An 18,946-nucleotide genomic window follows, 5' to 3' on the forward strand; every position below is an offset into this window, starting at 1 on the left:
TTATTTTGCCACGGGTGAGATCTCCATTCATTTGAGAGTCTCCAGGTTGAATTTCTCAGGATGTTCTCTGGCAGGAATGCTCGATGTAGCATCACTGATCTTCAGCGCTTTAACCACGTAGCCTGTCAGCGTAGCAATGTCCATGGGGCACTGAGCAGAGGGGCCAGCAGCGATGCTGCCGTTCACCGTCACTCTCCTGGCTTTACTTGCGGTCTGATCTGCTACCTAGGCACGATGCAGGCTCCTGGGGGGACTGCGCTCCTTACCACGGCACCTCTGCTTTGTGGAACATAGCTGGCTGGAGCCTCTGGCCGTTGTGTGGTCCCCTGGTATTTTTCAGCCTTTCTGAACCAAAACTTTCTCAGGAAATGAAGCCCACTGGCGTGTTCCTCCCACGTACATGCCAGGATCTGAAAACAAACTTTCCTAACTAGCTTGTTTCCTAATTAGGTCTTTGGATAATAATCCAATAACATAAACAAATAATTAAACAAACTAATTCCCTTCCCCTTAAGAACAAAACAGAAGCCCAACCCTTGAAAGCCCAAGTCTGCATTCAGCCAGGAGAGAAAGTCTGAGGCTACAGCCTCAAAATAAAATCACCCCTGCGAGGGTGATGGGGGCTGTCGGCGCAGCTCGCCCCAGCAGCCGAGCTCAGCCCAGCAGCCGGGGATGCTGGGGGCGGTGGCTCAGACCAGGATGGCCAGGCAAGGTTAAGGAAATGTGCTGAGCACATCCCAGCCCAGAAAGTCACCATTTTCCCATTGACTTCAGTAAGTATCAGTCAGAAAAAGCCTGTGACTGACGGCAAGAGGGTTTTTTCTAGCGGCTGTGCTAACCCTGATCAGGGCAGTCGAGTGCTCTGCCATACATGCAATCCAGTCACCTGCTGGAGCATATATCAGAATTTTCTTTGTTCAAGTGTGGAAAATAGGCGCAGCATGCCACTATGTTATATTAAATGTGTAATTTAGCTGTCTGTGATATAGACCAATAAACACTGTGAGTGCTTTATACCTTCCCCTTCTGCTCCCCTAAGAGGCGCTTGTAGAGAATAGTGGGTGGCTGGAAAGGATGTCTAATTTGCAAAATACCTGCCAGAGAAGGAAAGATATGAACTGAGACCTTAGACTTGAAAAAGAATGGAAGCAGCTGATCACACCTCCTTATTCCCCCTTGACTGTTTGTTTAAAAGAGAGAAACCCCAAACACCAGAAGGCTGGGTGCCCTGATTGCCTGGGCTCCCTCAGCATGCCCCAGCTGCTCGAAATAAGAAGGATTAAGGTGGGGAGGATCCCCTCCCTGCCAAGCAAGAGACCTATCAACTGTACTGAAAAAAAGGATTTAAAGGCATTAGGTTGCTTGAGCTTTTGTGGTTACTCGACGTGTTTTTTTAAAAAAACCCAAAGTTTCATTAGGTGAAACTGATGGGTTTTACGAAGAAAAAGAATCAACCCAAACCAGGCTGCTGAATCATTGTATTTTGTGAAATAGGTTCTTTTTTTCAACAGTGGGAGGAAAGAAGAAAGAAAAACAACTGTGAAAGATCTTCCAGAAGATTTAAGCGTTTATAAGTGGGATGATAACAATAAATCGCAGGGTTGCTGGCCCTGTTACAGATGATGCATGTGAAATGATCCAACAGTTTGTGCTGTATTTTTCTATTTGCAGGGAAGCAATAAGCCGACTGTGTGAAGCTGTATCAGGTACAAATGGAGCTATAAAAAAGCGGAAGGTAAATGCTATTTTAGCTGAATGATTAATTTCCTATATGTACTTTTGATAAGCTGGATATGTGATTTCCTAACAGGTTTCAGTCCATGCTGGAGTTAGTGCACATTAATCCACCTAAACTCAGTATAACGTGACAGAGTGCTTGTAGCAGGGTGTTTAGCCTGCTCGGTTTGGGGCCAAGGCTGTGCCATACCTTATTTTCTTCAGGATTAATGCTTTGCCCAAAGTTCCTGCTCCTACCAGCCTTTGCAGTGCTTAGTGCTTTGCAAGTTTTAGCTTGTGGCTGGTAAAATGTAGGAGGCCTTTTTAGTTGCAAAAGGGAGCTTGTTTACTGGAGGGTTAACCTGGTTGTTATTTATATAAAAAAAAATGAAACACAACTAAAATGGCAGTGTTTAATGGGTCAGTCATTTATTTAATAACTGGGATGCAGTGAGGGGCAACATCAGTGGCTGCTGTTGGGTTGTGTTCAGTGGAAGTTACTGATTTCCTTCTGTAACTGTGGGGCTCAGGAGGAATGAACGTGCTCCTGAAAAATGAATGCATGAGAGAATGTCTTGATTTACTCAGAAACACTTCGTCCCTAGGAAACGAAGCAGAGTTCAGCAGAAAAATTACATGTTCTGAACGACTGAGCCAGCTATAACATTTAGCTCACTGGGATTTTACTTTAAAACTTTTTTCCCATTATTGACATAAAAACCATGCCTACAACTAGTATACACAAAGCTGATATTTGTCAGAAGTTCTGTTTGCATTTGATGAAGCCATTATCCCTGTTCCATTGAAATTCTCAATAAGATATCATAAAATCTACTTGACTTTGATACGTTTCTGCCCCTGACAGACTCGGCTGACAGCCACTTGCTTTTGTTTCTTTGTTCAAAGCCTCCAGTGAAGTTTCTGTCTTCTGTACTTGGCAAAAGTAACCTTCAGTTTTCTGGCATGAATATAAAGCTGACCATTTCAACAAGCAGCCTGACTTTGATTAATGTTGACACGCAGCAGGTAGGATACATATAAATCAGTGTCCTTTTCTCCATGCTACTGTATTCACCTCGTTTTGTGGCTTCTGAAGGAAAGGCTGGACACTTTGAAGGGAAAGCAGCACCTTTTAGTCTTCTTGTGCATGCCTTGGTAAAGCTGAATTATATGATGTCTCTGAATTTAAAAATGAGAGTACTTTGGAGGAATTGAACATGTAGCATGTGCCCTTTTGGTTTATTATGCTGTCTTCTATGGGGAGGGATCCTTAAGCACTTGGCAAACTGTTTCTCTGTGTGTCTCTGCCTGTACAGTGCCTGATAAACAAGGCACTAGTCCTCACTAGAGTTTCTGACAAGTCCTAGGGGAAAAAAAAAAAATCAATATAAATAATGAGTCAGAGCTTGGCTTTGGTGTCGTTCAAAGCTATTTTACAGCTGGGTAATATATGTGCATAATCAGTTACACTATGCAAAGTCTCTGGGCTCCGTCAAGATATGTTTCTGAGAGCCTGGATCTGCCCTGGAACTGGGGTGTGCTCCCTTCTTGGCATATGTGATGAGGAGCATCATCCTGCCCACTGAATTCCTCTGTCAGCTGTTGGCTTCAGCTCCTGGCACGATCTCGCTGGGGGCCAGCAGTGGGTTTTGCTCTGAGCTGAAGCAGGGGAACACCACGGAGGTAGTTTTGGCTCACTGGCTCTGAGGAGCTAATGCTGTGCTGAGTGTCAGGCAGCTCTTGGGGTTTCACCAGAGCACAAAGGTCTCCTCTCCCTTGAACCCTTGCTAGGAAGAGTCTATGGCACCAGTTTTCCCTTCCTTTCAGGTACAGCAGCAAAGGGCTTCCCTACACCAGGCGAAGCTCTGGGGGTTGGCAGGTGAAATATGGTTGTTTTAACCTGTTCCTGTTTGTAACAGGACTAAAAGCCAGCTGAGAGATCTCCTTCCAGATGCACTGATGTGCCCTGTCACTGCACATGTGGGCATGCAGGGGACTGTCTTGAAGTTCTTTCTATGTCTTTCATTACTAGACCTTTGCTAAGGGGAAATGCCATTTATTCTATTCTTGCACTGCCACCATGTTTCATTGTGTTCCTACCTGCATAATCTATTGTACTTGATTTTATAATAAAGAACAGTTTGTCTCCAGAGGAGGTCATGTTTGAAACCATGAATAATTGATGGTTGATTTGGCTAGTGAAATCTCTACCAGGTAACGGTTTGGTAGTAGTGCTGAGAGAGAATATAATCAGAGTATCAGTGGGGCCTGTTTGTAAAAATGCTACCATTGTCTATGCCATGCATTTAAGTAAACTAAAATTAATTAATTTCTCAAGACTTTGTAATCCAGTGTCTCTAGTTATTCCCCTCTCAAAGTCTCATTTAGCTTCATACTGACCAGGCTAGAAGTTGGCGGTTGAATACATTCTGAAAACCCTTTAAGGAAGATTACTCAGGGATGTAGACATTACTAAACATGGATGGGTAGTCTCAAAAACATTCATGTTCTTGTCTCTTTCCTTCACAAATGATTTGTGCATGTATTAATGGATTGGGTTGTCATGAACTTAATTGCTTGCTCTATGAAGATATATGCTGTGCTGTTTTCTAAATGTGTGGCACATGAGCACGTTTAACTAGTTTGTCATGCTTTTCAGATTATTGCCAACCATCACATGCAGTCCATCTCATTTGCTTCTGGAGGTGACCCAGTAAGTATTGATTTATAAGATATACTTCCGCAAGTATAATGAAATTATTATGAGAATAAAAGTACCTGCAAATACTTTGCTTCATCCCTTCCTATCCACAAGCACTAATAGGGTATGCTGCACTTCTGGATCATGACCAGTAATACAAGAAAACTGAGGAACTGGGACTGGAAAGGAGATGTGGAATAGAGACTGAGTGGATCTTTGACAGATAAATATAGTTAACTTTCCTGTTGCCCATCAGTGAGCCTCAGTTCATTCAAAAGCCCTCACACTTGGGGATCTAAAAATAAGAACACACAATCATAGAAATTGCATCGGTTCTGTGGTCCCTGTAATCCAATACCTGTCACAAAAATGGTCAGCACTGGAACCTCTACATTTTTAGACAAAGTTTTAGTAAAACAAACAGCTCCTATGAGACAGATGTGGCATAACCACCTTCTTCCTGCAGATATGGGTTTTTCTCCTAGAATCATAGTCATGAAGTCATTGATGTTTTCAAGCAGGAGGTTTTCTATCCTCTACCAAACTCTTCACTGCAATGCAATGGTTGTAAGCTGGGAATTTGTTACCCATAAACATGCCTGATTCCCTCTTTGAATCTAAGCAAGCCCAGCCCTGCCAGTGTTCAGAATTTCACGCTCTATGTGATATAAAACCAGTATTTTTTTAATCAGTTTTGAATTTTCTGCCCTTCAATTTTATTAAATGTCTCCCTGTTCTTGTGTTAGTAAACAGAGAAAAGCGAAGGCTCTGGGTCATGCTCTTGATAGCACTGGGGTGGAAACCAGATCCAGCTTTGACTGGAAAATGACAGATCTGCCTCTTTGGATTTGGGAGCAGGCAAGGGAAAATAGCTGGGAACTAGCCCTGTGTGGCTGACGCATCTTCTCTGGAGGGCCACGTGGGGGATGTCAGGAGCCCAGCTGCTCTGCTCTGCTCAGAGGGATGCTGCCCAAGCTGCCTGAGAGCAGGAGCTTTCTGGAGCTGGGGTGGGAAGTGGGGAGGAAGCCCGTGTGCAGGTTCCCGGCTGTCAGTCCTGTTGCCGAAGTACTACATCCTTAAAGATCCCATGTAGTGATTAAGGCATTTTGAGAATCTAAGAAGTTCAAATTTCACCTCTAGATGCCTGCGCTATCCTAATACACTGCACTGTACAATACTGTCCTTGGGCTTTGCAGACCTTTCCTGATGCGGATTTCCAGGTAGCTCCAAGTGCTGGTGCATTAGGCATCACAATGCTTTGTATCCAAATTCCGGTTTTCTTGATTTAATTTAAATATGTCCTTAAGCTGACTTGTTTTTGAAGTACGTACCATGTGCTAGATGCTGGCTCTCTAGTTTGCCTTTATGTAGCATTTCCAGTTTGGAAAATTCAGGGATGTGTTTTCAGACCTCTGCTCAGCGGGTTGGATGAGTAACTTTCCAGGGTTTATTTACCTTTTCTAGGTTTTTTTATGTTATTAACCTGCATTGGTCTTGTACAGTGATCCCATCAGATCTCAGAGGCTACACAGGGCTGGGTTTGGTCAGTGCTTAGTGGCAAGGACCCCCAAGAGACGTGCTTGCACACAGATGTGCTGCAGGAAATGGGCTTGGTGGCGCAGCTGGTGACACTTTTCTTACTGGGAGAATATGTATAATGGAGGTCTTGCTCAGTAGTGGTAATTATAAATCTAGTGGTACTTCACATAAGGGGCAATTTTGGCAGCTTGTTCAGGTAATTTTTCCAAAATCCCCATTACGTTTAAAATGGGTGATAGTTTCCACAGGCCATGTCTCTTCACCTGCTCCCATGTTCAGGGTCTAAGCACAGTTCAGTGTTAAGAAGTAGCAATATTCTGCTCGAGAATAAAGCCTATTTTGGCTTTATTTTAAAGCAAAGTCATCCATGCATGTACATAAACATTACAAAGGTATAAAAATAGCAGGTACTGCTCCAGTTATTTCAGTTTCTGGTTTCTCTCTAGATCTAATTTATTTTAAAAGTATCCTAAAATATTTATGAACTTTACGAAAAACCTGAAAGGAAAAGGAAGGAAATTGAGTTCGCTGAATGCATAAGAAATATTTAGCTTGCTTTCTTTTAACGGTATTAACTTTGGAGATTTAAAAAAAATTATCTAGGACAAGTTCTGCTGGCCCTGAGACCTGCCTCTCCTGTCGTTCATTGTGAATTATTAAATGATGGTTCTTGTGCATATTGCAAATGGGGGCCTTGTTTCCTGCCAGCTGATTGCATCTTCCCTCAAGAGAGCCATGCCTTTAAGCTGCGAATTGCATTTTCCCCATCCCGCCTTAAAGATTCAAAATAACAAAATGCATCTTTAATAATTAAAAGAATGTTATTCATTACCTCACCATTTTTACTATAACACTGAATTATCAAGTGACTCTTTGCTTTTGCAGTATGACTAGAAATGTTAATTTTTCTATTCCAGTTCCCTTTTCGGTTTGACTAGAAAAAGTGAGGATTATTTCAATGTTGGCTGGAAAGAGAATATGAAACAGACAACTGATTGTATTGAGGTTGCCTGATCTTAGCAGCAGCCTTGAGATCCAGAGTAATTTAACCTGATCGTAGCCAGCCTAAAATCAGGCAGCAGCAATTGAGATCAGATACCGATTGTATTATGCAATATTTTAAAGATCAACTTTTTTTTAAGATGCCTTCAAAACTCAATCTTCATGCTACAAATTGGGAATATTCTCACCTGTCTGTTGCATTATATTAGCACTATTTTATCTTCCACTGCTAGTGATAAGGATGTTCCCAGCTAACAGCGGTGACTGGCAGCCACACAGCCCTGAAGCGTTACACAGGAGAGGCTTCGAGCTCCATGGGAGCAGCGGAAGAGAGCAGCATTGCCTGCTGATGAGGCACAAGTTGTGTTTCTACTCCTGTTGCAGAGCTTAGAATTGAAAACACAGTTTACTGAAGACCCAAAAAATGCCAAATGGTCTAGTGCCTTTATTACAAGAAGAAGATTTCAGGACAAATACTGTGTCGCTACCCGCCAGTATGTCACTGATTTTTCCTTAGCCCACTTTCCTAGTACCTCCAGTTGTTTTCCCTGAAAGAAGCACACTTGTTAAAGCTAAATAGATCTCATTATACTCAGTTGCTTTGCTGTGGTGGTAGGGTTGTTCATACTTATAATTTTAAAGACGTTTGTTGTTGTCTTTCCTATAGGATACAACAGACTACGTTGCATATGTAGCCAAAGATCCTGTTAATCAGAGAGGTATGGAAACAATTTTCATATTGTTATACATGTTTATATGATTGCTTTATCTGTACCAAGGAATTGTTTGAGTTTTAAAATAAGAAAGCTACTGAACAGCTCAATACTCTGTACGATTTTTGACTTCCCTGTACGGATCTGGGTGATGGTATGCAGGCTGCGGCTTTAAATGTCATATTCCTTATGCAGCAAAGCAAGAATCTGCAGGTCAGACTAAAGCTGTACATGGAGCTGCAGGGGCAGGAGCCTTCCTAAGCTGGCCTTGCCTGCGGAGGAAGGGCAGAGCCCAACAAGGTGGGCAGCTGCCCTGCTCTGGGACAACTTCCAGATGAGGGAAGGGCAGTGAATGCGCCTCCTCATTTAACCCAGCCCTCTGGGTATGTTGCTGGAAGGCTGGGTGGGGTATATACTCAGGTGTAGGGGAGAAGGTCTTCTCTGGAGGCTAACCCGGGGGTAAAAGTCCTTTCCATCACTCTCATTATTTGCCTGCAGTACAAGACAGACTGGCCTTTGGCTGCTTCTTTCCTGCCAGAGAGTTCTCAGAGCAACACTGCCGATGGCTATGAGGTTGGCAGTGGCAGTTCACAGGAGAGCTCACTCTAAGGGGCCATGGATGGCTCAGAAGATCAGGATGCTTTCTGGAGAAGCTGGGGTGGAGCCTTACAGTCTGGCCTGCCACCCCTCTGTAGCTCCATCACCACTATTTTGATTAACTTAGGGTGCCCTGCGAGTTCACCAGGAAGTCCCGTATTGATGCTGGGATGTGCAGAACTCCTATGCCTGCTGGCAGCTGGCCCAGCACCATCCCTCAGTGCTGTCTCCTGGTGGCTCTGTAGAGGGGAGAGTTGGGCCTGGGCACAGGGCACTTGCCACCAGCGTGAGTTTCTAGAAGTTGTGTGTGAGAACAAGGACTAGTGGCAGGAGCATGGATTGCCCTGAGGCAGCCCTGCCTCAGGCTTCCAGAGCCACCTGGACTTGTGTTTCCATGCTATTTCACATGAAAACTGCACGCTGGCAGGGCTGGTTCTCTCCCCTGCTTCTGCTTACTGCCAGGCAGGGAGAGAAAAGGAGGTACAGGAGCACCCCAGGCAGGAAGCATAAATGGAGAGTTTCTTTTATTGAGGAATAAGTTGATACTATGATTAAAAAATACCTAAAGCAATTTCCTTAACACATCAAAAATCTCAGGCTGTATAATGACCTAAAGCTATCTAGATGCATGATTTCATGCCCAGCTTTTCTGCTGTAAGCAATATAGCTCGTGTCTCTATCTTTTGCTATAAAGTGCATTTCCTTATTAAAGTAAGGTGTCTCTTTGCAGCATGCCACATACTGGAATGTCCCAATGGGATGGCGCAGGAGGTGATAAACACCATAGGGCAGGCTTTTGAGCTCCGGTTTAAACAGTACCTGAAGAACCCATCCAGCCTGGTTACGGCTAATGAAAGGTCAGCACATTCTCAGTCACTTAAATGGTGGTTTCCTTCTCTTTAGTACTTTTCAGGAAAACAGTATACTCCAAAGAGTGAGCCGTAAATAAGATGCTTTGGATATGCTTTCTGGACATATGCTAATTGTAATATATGCTGTATGTACAGGGTATAATAGACTAAAATTAGCTTATTCCAGTAAACTCCATTGATTTCCCTGACATTTGTAGAGGTGCATAACACAGAATTTAGCTGTATTGTTCCTTAGCTAAAAGAGCCTTAAGTCATGCAAGTAAGTTGAATAAATGTTCAAATTACTCTGCCTAAGTAAGTTCAGCTCTATAAATACTGCGTGCGCACACACACACTTTGAGCTCAGTCCTGACCCATGCCAAGTTTAAGCTGCAGCTGTGGAATGTGTGTGGTGAGGAAAAAAGCCATTGTAATTCACCTTTCCTGGCAGTGGCCTCAGATTCCACCTGGTGTGACTTACTTCAGCTTTGTGTACTGAAATAAACACAGCTACCACTTGGCATTTTAAAGTATGAAGCCCTTTCCTCTGCAAATTGCTCAAAATATAGGGCCTAGATTAATTTCTGGACTGCAATTCTCAATTTCAATTGCTTTTTTTCCATTGCACTGAGGGGACAATTCTTGCTCTAATTTATGGCTATCTTCACAGGTTAGCCATGCCTATTTTTCTCAGTCTTTTCTTTACTGTAATGCCAAATTTGATTATTTACTACCTCCCAGGAGTAGGGAAATCCGTAATGCTGCTTAGCTGCGTCCCGAGCCCCGGGAGTCGCTGTGCGGGTGGTGTCACTGGTGCAGTGTCTGATGCAATGCAACAGAACTGGTTTTATGAAACAACAGCAGCCCCAGCTCCAGTTTGTATTTATTTCATTGTATATAGTGGTTCTTGCCATGCCACTGCTAATACTGGTCTGTTTTCCCTGGGGACAATAACCAGAGGAAGAGCCTATGAAACTGTGCTGGGTTATGCCACAAGTAAATCAGAGCACGGAGAAATGGAAGGGGCTAATTAGATTCCCTCCCTGAGCCTCACCCGCAGCCAGCCTCCGAGAACGGTCCTCGGGCAGGGAAGTCGGATATTGCTGTGTGAATGAGTCACTCACTTCCAAACCACTATGAATCACATAATCAAATACTTGCACTGCATATCACATAATCAACTACTTGAACTTTATCTTTTTCCTGCTCGAGGCCTTTTATCCAATTATATTCTTGTTAAACAGAGAAGTAAGATTTGAGATGAGCTTTTTATTTCGGGACCGGAGACAGTACAGGAAGCACCTACTTGTTTTGCAGCGTATCAGCTGTACATTTAAACTATCATCATTCTGATTTAGCTCAAGGAAAACACTGGGCACTCTCCTTCACGTCAGCCAGTGTTTTCTTCAAACTGAAACAGTTATATTGATTATGGTTATTAAAATCAGGGTACATTCCACTCACAAAACCTATTTTTTTCTTTTTTTTTGGTAGCAATATTTGATTTTCTAAAACAGTTGTAGGCTTTTCTAACTAAATGCCATGAGGTTTTAATTTTCTTTCGTAAATCACACCCCCCTCCCTCCCCACCAATCTCTAGATTTATACAGTTGAGACAAGAAGCCAGGGGAATTAGCTTTATGGTGTATATTTTGGACACCTTAATGAACGATGCACTGGCACCCTTCTCTTAAAATTTCAGTAGGTGGCTCTTACATTTTTCAAGTCAAAGAAAAGGGATCTGGGCTGACTGGTGCTCAGAAAATGACTGTACCTCCCTGGACCCCAAACTATGATGATTCCATGTTAGTTCACGAAAACGTTAACTGGAAAAATAAACAGCTCTGAAAGTTCAGGCCCAAAGCCCGTTACAGCCTCCATATGGCTAATCTGTGTATTGTGCGATGTGCAAACACTGGGGATGTTTGCCTACACTAGAAAGCAGTTGATTACATCAGTTGCCTTTTTTTTTTTTTTTCCCCCCATATTTTTTCAGCGAGGCAGCAAATGCTAATGGATCAGCTGGGAATTCACAGGAGAGAGAGGATCATGAATATTACAATGAAATTCCAGGGAAAGAGCCTCCCACCGGCGGAGTGTTAGACATGCGAATGAAAGTGCAAACAGACCAAAGGTCTAACTGTCTTATACAGTGCAAAAAGCAGTATTGTGTGGTAAGTACATCATCTTCTGGGATAATTATTTGCTGCCTATTATGGGAATGAATAATAAAGTGTTACTGTGGTGTAAAGCACGGCATTAACAGCAGAACCAGGTCCTGATTATCCTGGGAAAGGGGTTTTTAGGCTAGATTTAATGATGCTTAGTACATAATTGAATCCCAAAGCACTTTCTGAATATTAACTGGTTTGTCCTTGGAGTACTTTTAGGAGACCAAGTAATATTCCCTTGTTCACTCGTTAGCTGTGAGGAGAAAATAGATGCAGATTCAAATGGCTTGTCTGAGAGAACATCTGCAAAATTTGGAACCTCCTGGCTCCTGATTCTGTGATCTGATAAATATTTCATCCTGTCCATCTTGCTCTACAACCTATACATACAACGCTAACTGATCGCAATGTACATACAACATTAATTACCCTTGAAGTGTTTCAAGAGGCTCTGTTAAATTGGCCACAGCAGCAAAAGATGCACATATCTGTGGCCCTTGTCTGGGACAGAGGGGAATAAAACCCCATCAGTTAGGGAGTAAAACCAGCTGAGTTCAGACAGCACAGTCTTCAAAGCCTGTTGTGAGTTCTTGGAAACAACAGCACTTTCCCACTCAGGGAAGTCGGCACCACGGCTTTGCTCGGAGGCGGCACAGGCAGACGTGCACACTGGAATCCAGTTGGTGCTGTCTAATAAGTTGCTACTTCCAAGTGTTATTTTTGTCTGGTGGCAAATGCTGCCGGGTTTCTGTGTGTTCCTGTGCTACCGCTCCATCCATTTTTTGCCTTATTGACCTCAACCATGCTCCACATCTCTGCTGCTGTCTCCACCTCCCCAACAGTTCTCTAAAAAAGTGTTTGACTATATCCTGAGCTTGCATTCAAAGCTCTCCAGAGAAAAAGAGTATCAGCATATAATATTACTTGAGGAGATAGGAAGTTTTTGGTGAAGAAGATATGGTTAGTCACCTGTATCCCAATTAACTGCTGCATGGATGTTTTAAAGTTACCTGAGGTTTCTAAGGGACTAGTTTACGTGACTGTTTTTACAATTTTTCTACAGACAGGTAGCCCAACATTCATCAATATATATGAAAATTGCCCAGAAGAAAACAAAACTGTGGGTATGTACTCTGTTTTCCTTCTCATGCATATGCAGAATTAACCAAGGCAGACTGTCTGGAAGAGCTGCCCCTTGGCTTTCGATACAGTGGTGAAAACTGTTCTACTTAGTGGGTCATTTCTATTTCCCTAGATGAAGGGCAGACAAAAAAGCCTTACAGCTTTTGTAAAGGCCACTAATCTATCTTCACAGTTGCTGGCAGACTTACCCATTTTACTTGTCACGATACTGTACAGTAGCTCTTTGTGTTTTGTTTTGTTTTTTATTCTCTTTCATACTCTTTGTTGTTTTATTCCCTTTCATACCCTTCCTTTGAAAAAGGAAGATGCTTTGTGGCTTATCAGTCTCTCAAAATATCCCTTCCCCCCAAAAATGCTCGATGAGACCCAAACCATCAGCATCGAGTGGTTGTTCCAACAGAGCCTGATTCCAGAATCACTGGCTACTCAGTGTGACTTGCCGTTCCCCTGCCTCGGGCACCTTTGTGCCCAAGGTCAATTCGCCTTTAGCAAAACCTGCTCTCTGGGACCCCAGCAGATCACCAGCCTCCATCCCTTTCTGGACTTCCCTTGCCGCAGCTGATGCCCTGAGCACATTTCCTCAGCTCATCCCTGTCACTGCCCAATGTGGTCCTTTCTGAATTCCCACCTGCACCGCTCTAAAGCGATCCATTACCCTGTCTGTAGGGGATAATTCAGGTTCTTGTATTATTTCTGATTTAAGGAAAGGAGAATCAAATGGTTTCTACAAAGAGAGGGTGAACAAATAAAAGAATGAATGAATAGATCTATGAATAAAATGTTTGCTAAAGAGCAAAAATATGTGTGCTACTTGGCTAGCTGAAGTGCTATTATTTTCATACCCTGCAGGGGATCTTCTGTTAGCCTGTTCCTAGGCTTGGATCCTAACCTGACAGATGTGGCTTTGGCTCTCCAGGCAGAGCCACAAAGTGCCAACCTCCTCCATCTTCCCCGCTCCACCAGAATAGGGAGAGAGAATTGTTCAGCTTCCCACAAGCTTTTTTTTGTGGTGCAGAGGGGAAGGAAAGGGTTTTGCAACAAACAACATATATGGCTTGTGTCTCTGTAGAGTCATATGTATTAATTTCTTTTCAATCAGTGGGGGGTTTACTGCTGACATTGATTGAAGCAGAACTGAACCAGTGTGGAACATTTTTGAAAACTTCATTCTAACTCATTTTGGATAGTGTACCTGGAGGGAAGTTAGCCACAAGGAAAACTGAGTTCATCTGCCAATTTTTCTTTTCCTTCTAAATGACTTTAGTGGGATATATAAGAATGACAATGTTCCTATTTCAGCTTTTACAGTTATTTTAACTTGAGTTTAAAAAAAAAAAAAAGAAAGAAGGAAATCTGTGCATACTATATACTAATTGCAGGTAACTGTGGTGAAAGATCACAGAAGACAAAAAAAGAGGCCACGTTATTGAAGCCTGCCTACAAAACAGATCTTTTTGATGATCCGTGTTACATCAACACACAGACCCTGCAGTCCGCAGTCTGTACAGCCCGTGGTACAGCACCAACACAGACCCACGGGAGCCCACTGCGTCAGGCCAGTAGGTTCCCATTGCAATACTGTGTCTTTGTAAGCTTTGAAAAGAGGGAGTCTTGGCAGCTGTGTGCATGGAGAAAGACTTTGGTTTCCCCATAAGAAATATAGAAAAGACAGGGGGTAAGAAATTCTTCCTGGTTGGTTTTTTTGCTTGTTAAATTCAAGGCAAAGAGGATTAAAGGTTAAAAGTAGTGATGGTAAGCAAGCAAAATAACCTTTCATCTTTTGTAGTTGAATGACGACAATAAATAGTGTCATGTCTCCCACAGGTAACAGTAAGCAAGTCTTTAAGATGATATGAAAGCTTGGGACTGCACCATACCTCAAGGAAGAGGGTTCTCCTCTATGCTCAAGATCTTAACCACTCTGAGGTGGAAGCAGCCTCAGATGGCTTTGCTTCACAGGCAGTAGCATGCAAGGTCAAAATGGGATCGTTATGAACATCTTTTCTCGATTCTTGCATAAGTGACCATTGAATCTCATCCAATAATTTATAAATCAAACTGTTTGATCAGTAGTATCTATTAAATATATGTCAAATTAAGTCTTGATTTACTGACCCAGAGTAGTGGATATCCATTAAGTGACTATATAGTTGCTACTGATTGTCCTCATTATTGAAAATACTTATTAGCTTTGCCTTTTATGGTTTCCCACTGAGTGTTTTCTCTGTCAGAGTTGGCTCCACACAAGAAAGTGGGCAAAGGACTGGACAGAACTACAGTAAAGGAAATCTGTGACCATTGAGGCATTTCCAACCCGGGGCTGTATTATGCTCCAAAAGGAACTGGCCATATCCTGAGGAGCCTTAGATTGCACAATTCCATTGAAGAAGTGGTATCCTCTTATTTTCCTTAGAAAAATCCTGCCTGTGAATCATTTGCAGTTAGACTGGCTATATCCCAAACCACCCAGTTTTGTTAGTACATTCAGTAATTGTTCGTTTTTTCACAGCAGATGCATCATGCTGTAGTCCTTCCCTTCTGGCTACGTTGGCCATGTTGTCTTACATTCCTGCACATAGCTGAAGCCACTCAACAGGACTCTCCCAATGATCCCTGACAATCTCTTCAGAGGTTGTTTTTAATAAAAAAAAAAAAAAAAAAAAGTGGCTTAAACCCAACAAAAATCTTGTTTTTACAGGGAAGATTTGACTTTTTAATACAACCAAAGAAATACAAACCTAAAACAGTAGAGCATCAGAAAAATTCCTGTTTCCAGTCCCTGTTGCCTAGCGACCCAAGGCTTTCCCATCTAAGGTATGGGAGGAGACGGTGTGATAATTTTACCTAATGCACTGGAGGGTTGTGAGCATTCATGTGTGCATATTATTACAGTCTGTAAGGTTGGCTTGATCACAGCTTCAAGACCGAACCCTTTGAATGTTTTAAAAGCTATAAAAAAATATTGTCTTGCATCGTTTTAGGATGAAGTCCTAGGTGAAGTGTCCAATACATTCCCTTTCATTTAATTTTAGAGTTACCGGAAGCTGTTCAGCACAGTGCCACAAGCAACACAGCTGGTCTCGGTGTTCTGCCACAAATAAAGCAACAGCTAAAGAATGAGGATTGTTACCATGGCAAATTAAACAGGAAAGCAGCAGAGAGCCTCTTAGTCAACGATGGGGATTTTCTGGTGCGAGAGAGCACAACGTCACCTGGTCAGTATGTCCTCAGTGGACTTCAGGGAGGGCAAGCAAAGCATCTGCTCTTGGTGGATCCTGAGGGCAAGGTATGAACAGTTCATATACTGAAATTTCAGGGCTGCTCAGACATTTCAGTCAAAATGCATGGGTGCATTCCAGGAAGTGGAACTTATCTGATTCCCTCCAGGTTAATTTAAATTTAGCCAGTGACTTCAGTGGGTTTGAAGTTCAATTTAAGAACTTATAAGTACCAAAGTACCATGGAAATAGAAGTGAGGTACTTAAATATTGTTGTTAGTATTGTAATTAGTGTATACACTTAATGAATCCTTTGAGTTGTTATTATATTGCTAGAAAAATAACCCTAACATTAAATAATGGATTTGATTAGTAACACACTTCTGAATCATAGAATAGCCTGGGTTGGAAGGGACCTTTAAAGGCCATCTAGTCCAACCCCCCCGCTGTAAGCAGGAATATCTTCAACTAAATTGGATTGCTCAGAGCTTTGTCCAACCTGACCTTGAATGTTTCCAAGGATGGGGCATCTGCCACCTCTTTGGGCAACCTATTCCAAGTGTTTCACCACCCTCAGAGTAAAATTTCTTCCTTATATCTAGCCTAAATCTACCCTCTCTTAGTTTAAAACCATTACCCCTTGTCCTATCACCCTGCTAAAAAGTTTGTCCCCATCTTTCTTATAAGCCCCCTTTAAGTACTGAAAGGCCACAATCAGGTCTCCCCCGAGCCTTCTCTTCTCCAGGCTCAACAACCCCAACTCTCTCAGCCTGTCCTCATAGGAGAGGTGTTCCACTCCTCTGGTCATTTTTGAGGCCCTCCCCTGGACCTGCTCCAACAGGTCCGTGTTTTTCCTATGTTGAGGGCTCCAGAGCTGGATGCAGTACTCTAGATGGGGTCTCACCAAAGTACAGTAGAATCACCTTCCTTGATGGGCTGACCACGCTTCTTTTGATGCAGCCCAGGATACAGTTGGCCGCCTGGGCTGCGAGTGTACATTGCTGGCTCATGTCCAGCTTTTCATCCACCAGTACCCCCAAGTCCTTCTCAGCAGGGCTGCTCTCAATCCCTTCATCCCCCAGTGTGTATTGATACCGGGGTTGCCCCAACCCAGGTCCAGGACCCTGCACTTGACCTTGTTGAACTTCATGAGGTTCACACGGGTCCACTTCTCAAGCCTGTCCAGGTCCCTCTGGATGGCATCCTATCCCTCAGGCATGTCAACTGTACCACTCAGCTTGGTGTTTTTGGCAAAATTGCTGAGGCTGCACTCAGAACTGCTGTCTATATCATTGATGAAGACATTAAACAGCACCAGTCCCAATACGGATCCCAGAGGGACATCACTTGTCACCAATCTTCATCTAGACATTGAGCCGTTGACCACTACCCTTTGGATGTGACCATCCAAGCAATTCCTTATCCACTGAACAGTCTCCCCATCAAATCCACGCCTCTCCAATTTAGAGAGGATGTTGCCGGGGACTGTGTCAAAGGCCTTACAGAAGTCCAGACAGATGACATCTGTAGCTCTTCCCTTGTCCACTGACGTAGTCCCTCCATCACAGAAGGCCACTAGATTGGTCAGGCAGGACTTGCCCTTGCTGAAGAGACAGAGAAATCTTTTTCTGGATATAGAAAAAGTAAAGCTATCTTGTTGTCGCTTCAATTCTACTTGCTTCTGCTCAGGGCTTGAAGAGCACTCTTGAGTGACCATTCTCAGGGGAGAGAGTAAATCAGGAAAGTAATCCTCAGTGGGACTTAGGGAAAAATACCTCTCTTCCATGGAGGAAAAAAAAAAAAAAAAAGCGTTTACTTCATTCCCCTGGGCAGAATCAGCCTAGTTCTACATAGTCTCTTTAACTTGGTCCTCTGCTTTTCATGTCAGCTAACGATAGGTCAAAGGATAGGTCTCAGATGCTGTCTACAGCCTAGTGATCCTGCTCCATTGACTTCAGTGGCTTAAATGCCTTTTGACTTCAATGCGCTAGCCTCACGTCCAACCATTATAAGCACAGTCTAACCATATATATATTCTTTTGCTTCTTTCACTAGGTGAGAACCAAAGACCATGTGTTTGATAGTGTGGGTCATCTTATTCAGTATCACATGGAAAATAATTTGCCAATCATCTCTTCTGGAAGTGAGGTGAGCTTGAAGCAGCCTGTAAGGAAAGAGAGTAATGTGGGACACATGCAATATCACAAATAATCCCTCGGATCTCACAAATCCCAAGACAATTCATATCTGAAAACTGTACCGAGAACTTTCTATTATGAAGACAATTCAAAAAAGTACAGACTGCACTTTCTGCTGCTGTTCCAGAAGATACCCTTTTGTGTGTGTATGTATGAATATATGTATATGTGTATATCTATGTAGATCTATAGAGATCAACAAGCATAGTTATATAGATATATGTAATCTTAATGAAATTACACCTCCAGAGTGTGAGATTCATTTGTGAGAAGGTATTTTAGACATGCACAAATGTCACTTTCAAGGTCATACTGAATCAGTAACTATTTAAAAGCACAATTAAACCTCTACATGCAAAAGCTCACTTGAACGAACTGCTGGAACATTAGTATGTGCCTTTTAGCATAGAATTATTGGAAACCAATATTATTTATACTGAATTAGTTTTGGGTGGATAAACAAACATGTCTAAGCTTTTAACTATTTGCCAAAACAAATACAATTTGAATATTACTAAAATGCCATCTGCTTTCGATAGACACTAACAATTTCATTTTGCTTGTAACAGCACTTTACTAGCAAGTAATGTTTGAAATGAATAGCATTCACAATTCAGAAAGGTTGTCTGGTTTCTTAGTCATTTTTTATCACTGTCTGACTACTCAAAGATTTGAGATTATGCAACATTTACAAAGTTGAAATTAATATATGTAATATAATTTTGGAATAGAACTTCGTAAAGGACAAGCATGCTAGTTCCTAATATTTTTGTCTTGCATATGATTTTATTATTATTACCAACTAATACTGGAGACATCTCTTTTTAAAGGTAGGCTAAATATATTTTCAGTGATTACATAGTTGTTTACAAACTATAGAAGCTGAACAAAACTAATCATACATTTTGAGAGAAAACTATTTAAAAGACTGTTTGAACTTTGCATGTGCCCTTATTCAGTGTTCTTTCCAAAACAAGATACAGTTTTCTCATTCTTCATGTAGAGTCCATTTGTTCCTAAACATGGAAAAAAAAAATCTTTTAAAGGAAACCTATGAATTGTTTTGCCACAATAAATACTCTAAATACGAACAATCC

At 42.3% G+C, this 18,946-nt stretch overlaps 1 protein-coding gene across 1 annotated transcript in view; it reads left to right on the plus strand.

Moving 5' to 3' along the window:
- Nucleotides 1–18,946, plus strand: part of SHC4 (SHC adaptor protein 4) — a 34,155-nt gene extending 15,209 nt beyond the window's left edge. The window contains exons 3-12 of the mRNA XM_074155758.1: nucleotides 1,672–1,735; nucleotides 2,623–2,742; nucleotides 4,376–4,429; nucleotides 7,626–7,677; nucleotides 8,999–9,125; nucleotides 11,116–11,293; nucleotides 12,354–12,414; nucleotides 13,813–13,992; nucleotides 15,466–15,719; nucleotides 17,707–18,946. Coding sequence (XP_074011859.1) covers nucleotides 1,672–1,735; nucleotides 2,623–2,742; nucleotides 4,376–4,429; nucleotides 7,626–7,677; nucleotides 8,999–9,125; nucleotides 11,116–11,293; nucleotides 12,354–12,414; nucleotides 13,813–13,992; nucleotides 15,466–15,719; nucleotides 17,707–17,862 — 1,246 coding nt within the window. The 3' untranslated portion in view covers nucleotides 17,863–18,946. The remainder of the gene's footprint in view (nucleotides 1–1,671; nucleotides 1,736–2,622; nucleotides 2,743–4,375; nucleotides 4,430–7,625; nucleotides 7,678–8,998; nucleotides 9,126–11,115; nucleotides 11,294–12,353; nucleotides 12,415–13,812; nucleotides 13,993–15,465; nucleotides 15,720–17,706) is intronic.

Source organism: Numenius arquata, chromosome 11 (genome assembly GCF_964106895.1).
Source record: "Numenius arquata chromosome 11, bNumArq3.hap1.1, whole genome shotgun sequence".
Classification (NCBI taxonomy): domain Eukaryota; kingdom Metazoa; phylum Chordata; class Aves; order Charadriiformes; family Scolopacidae; genus Numenius; species Numenius arquata.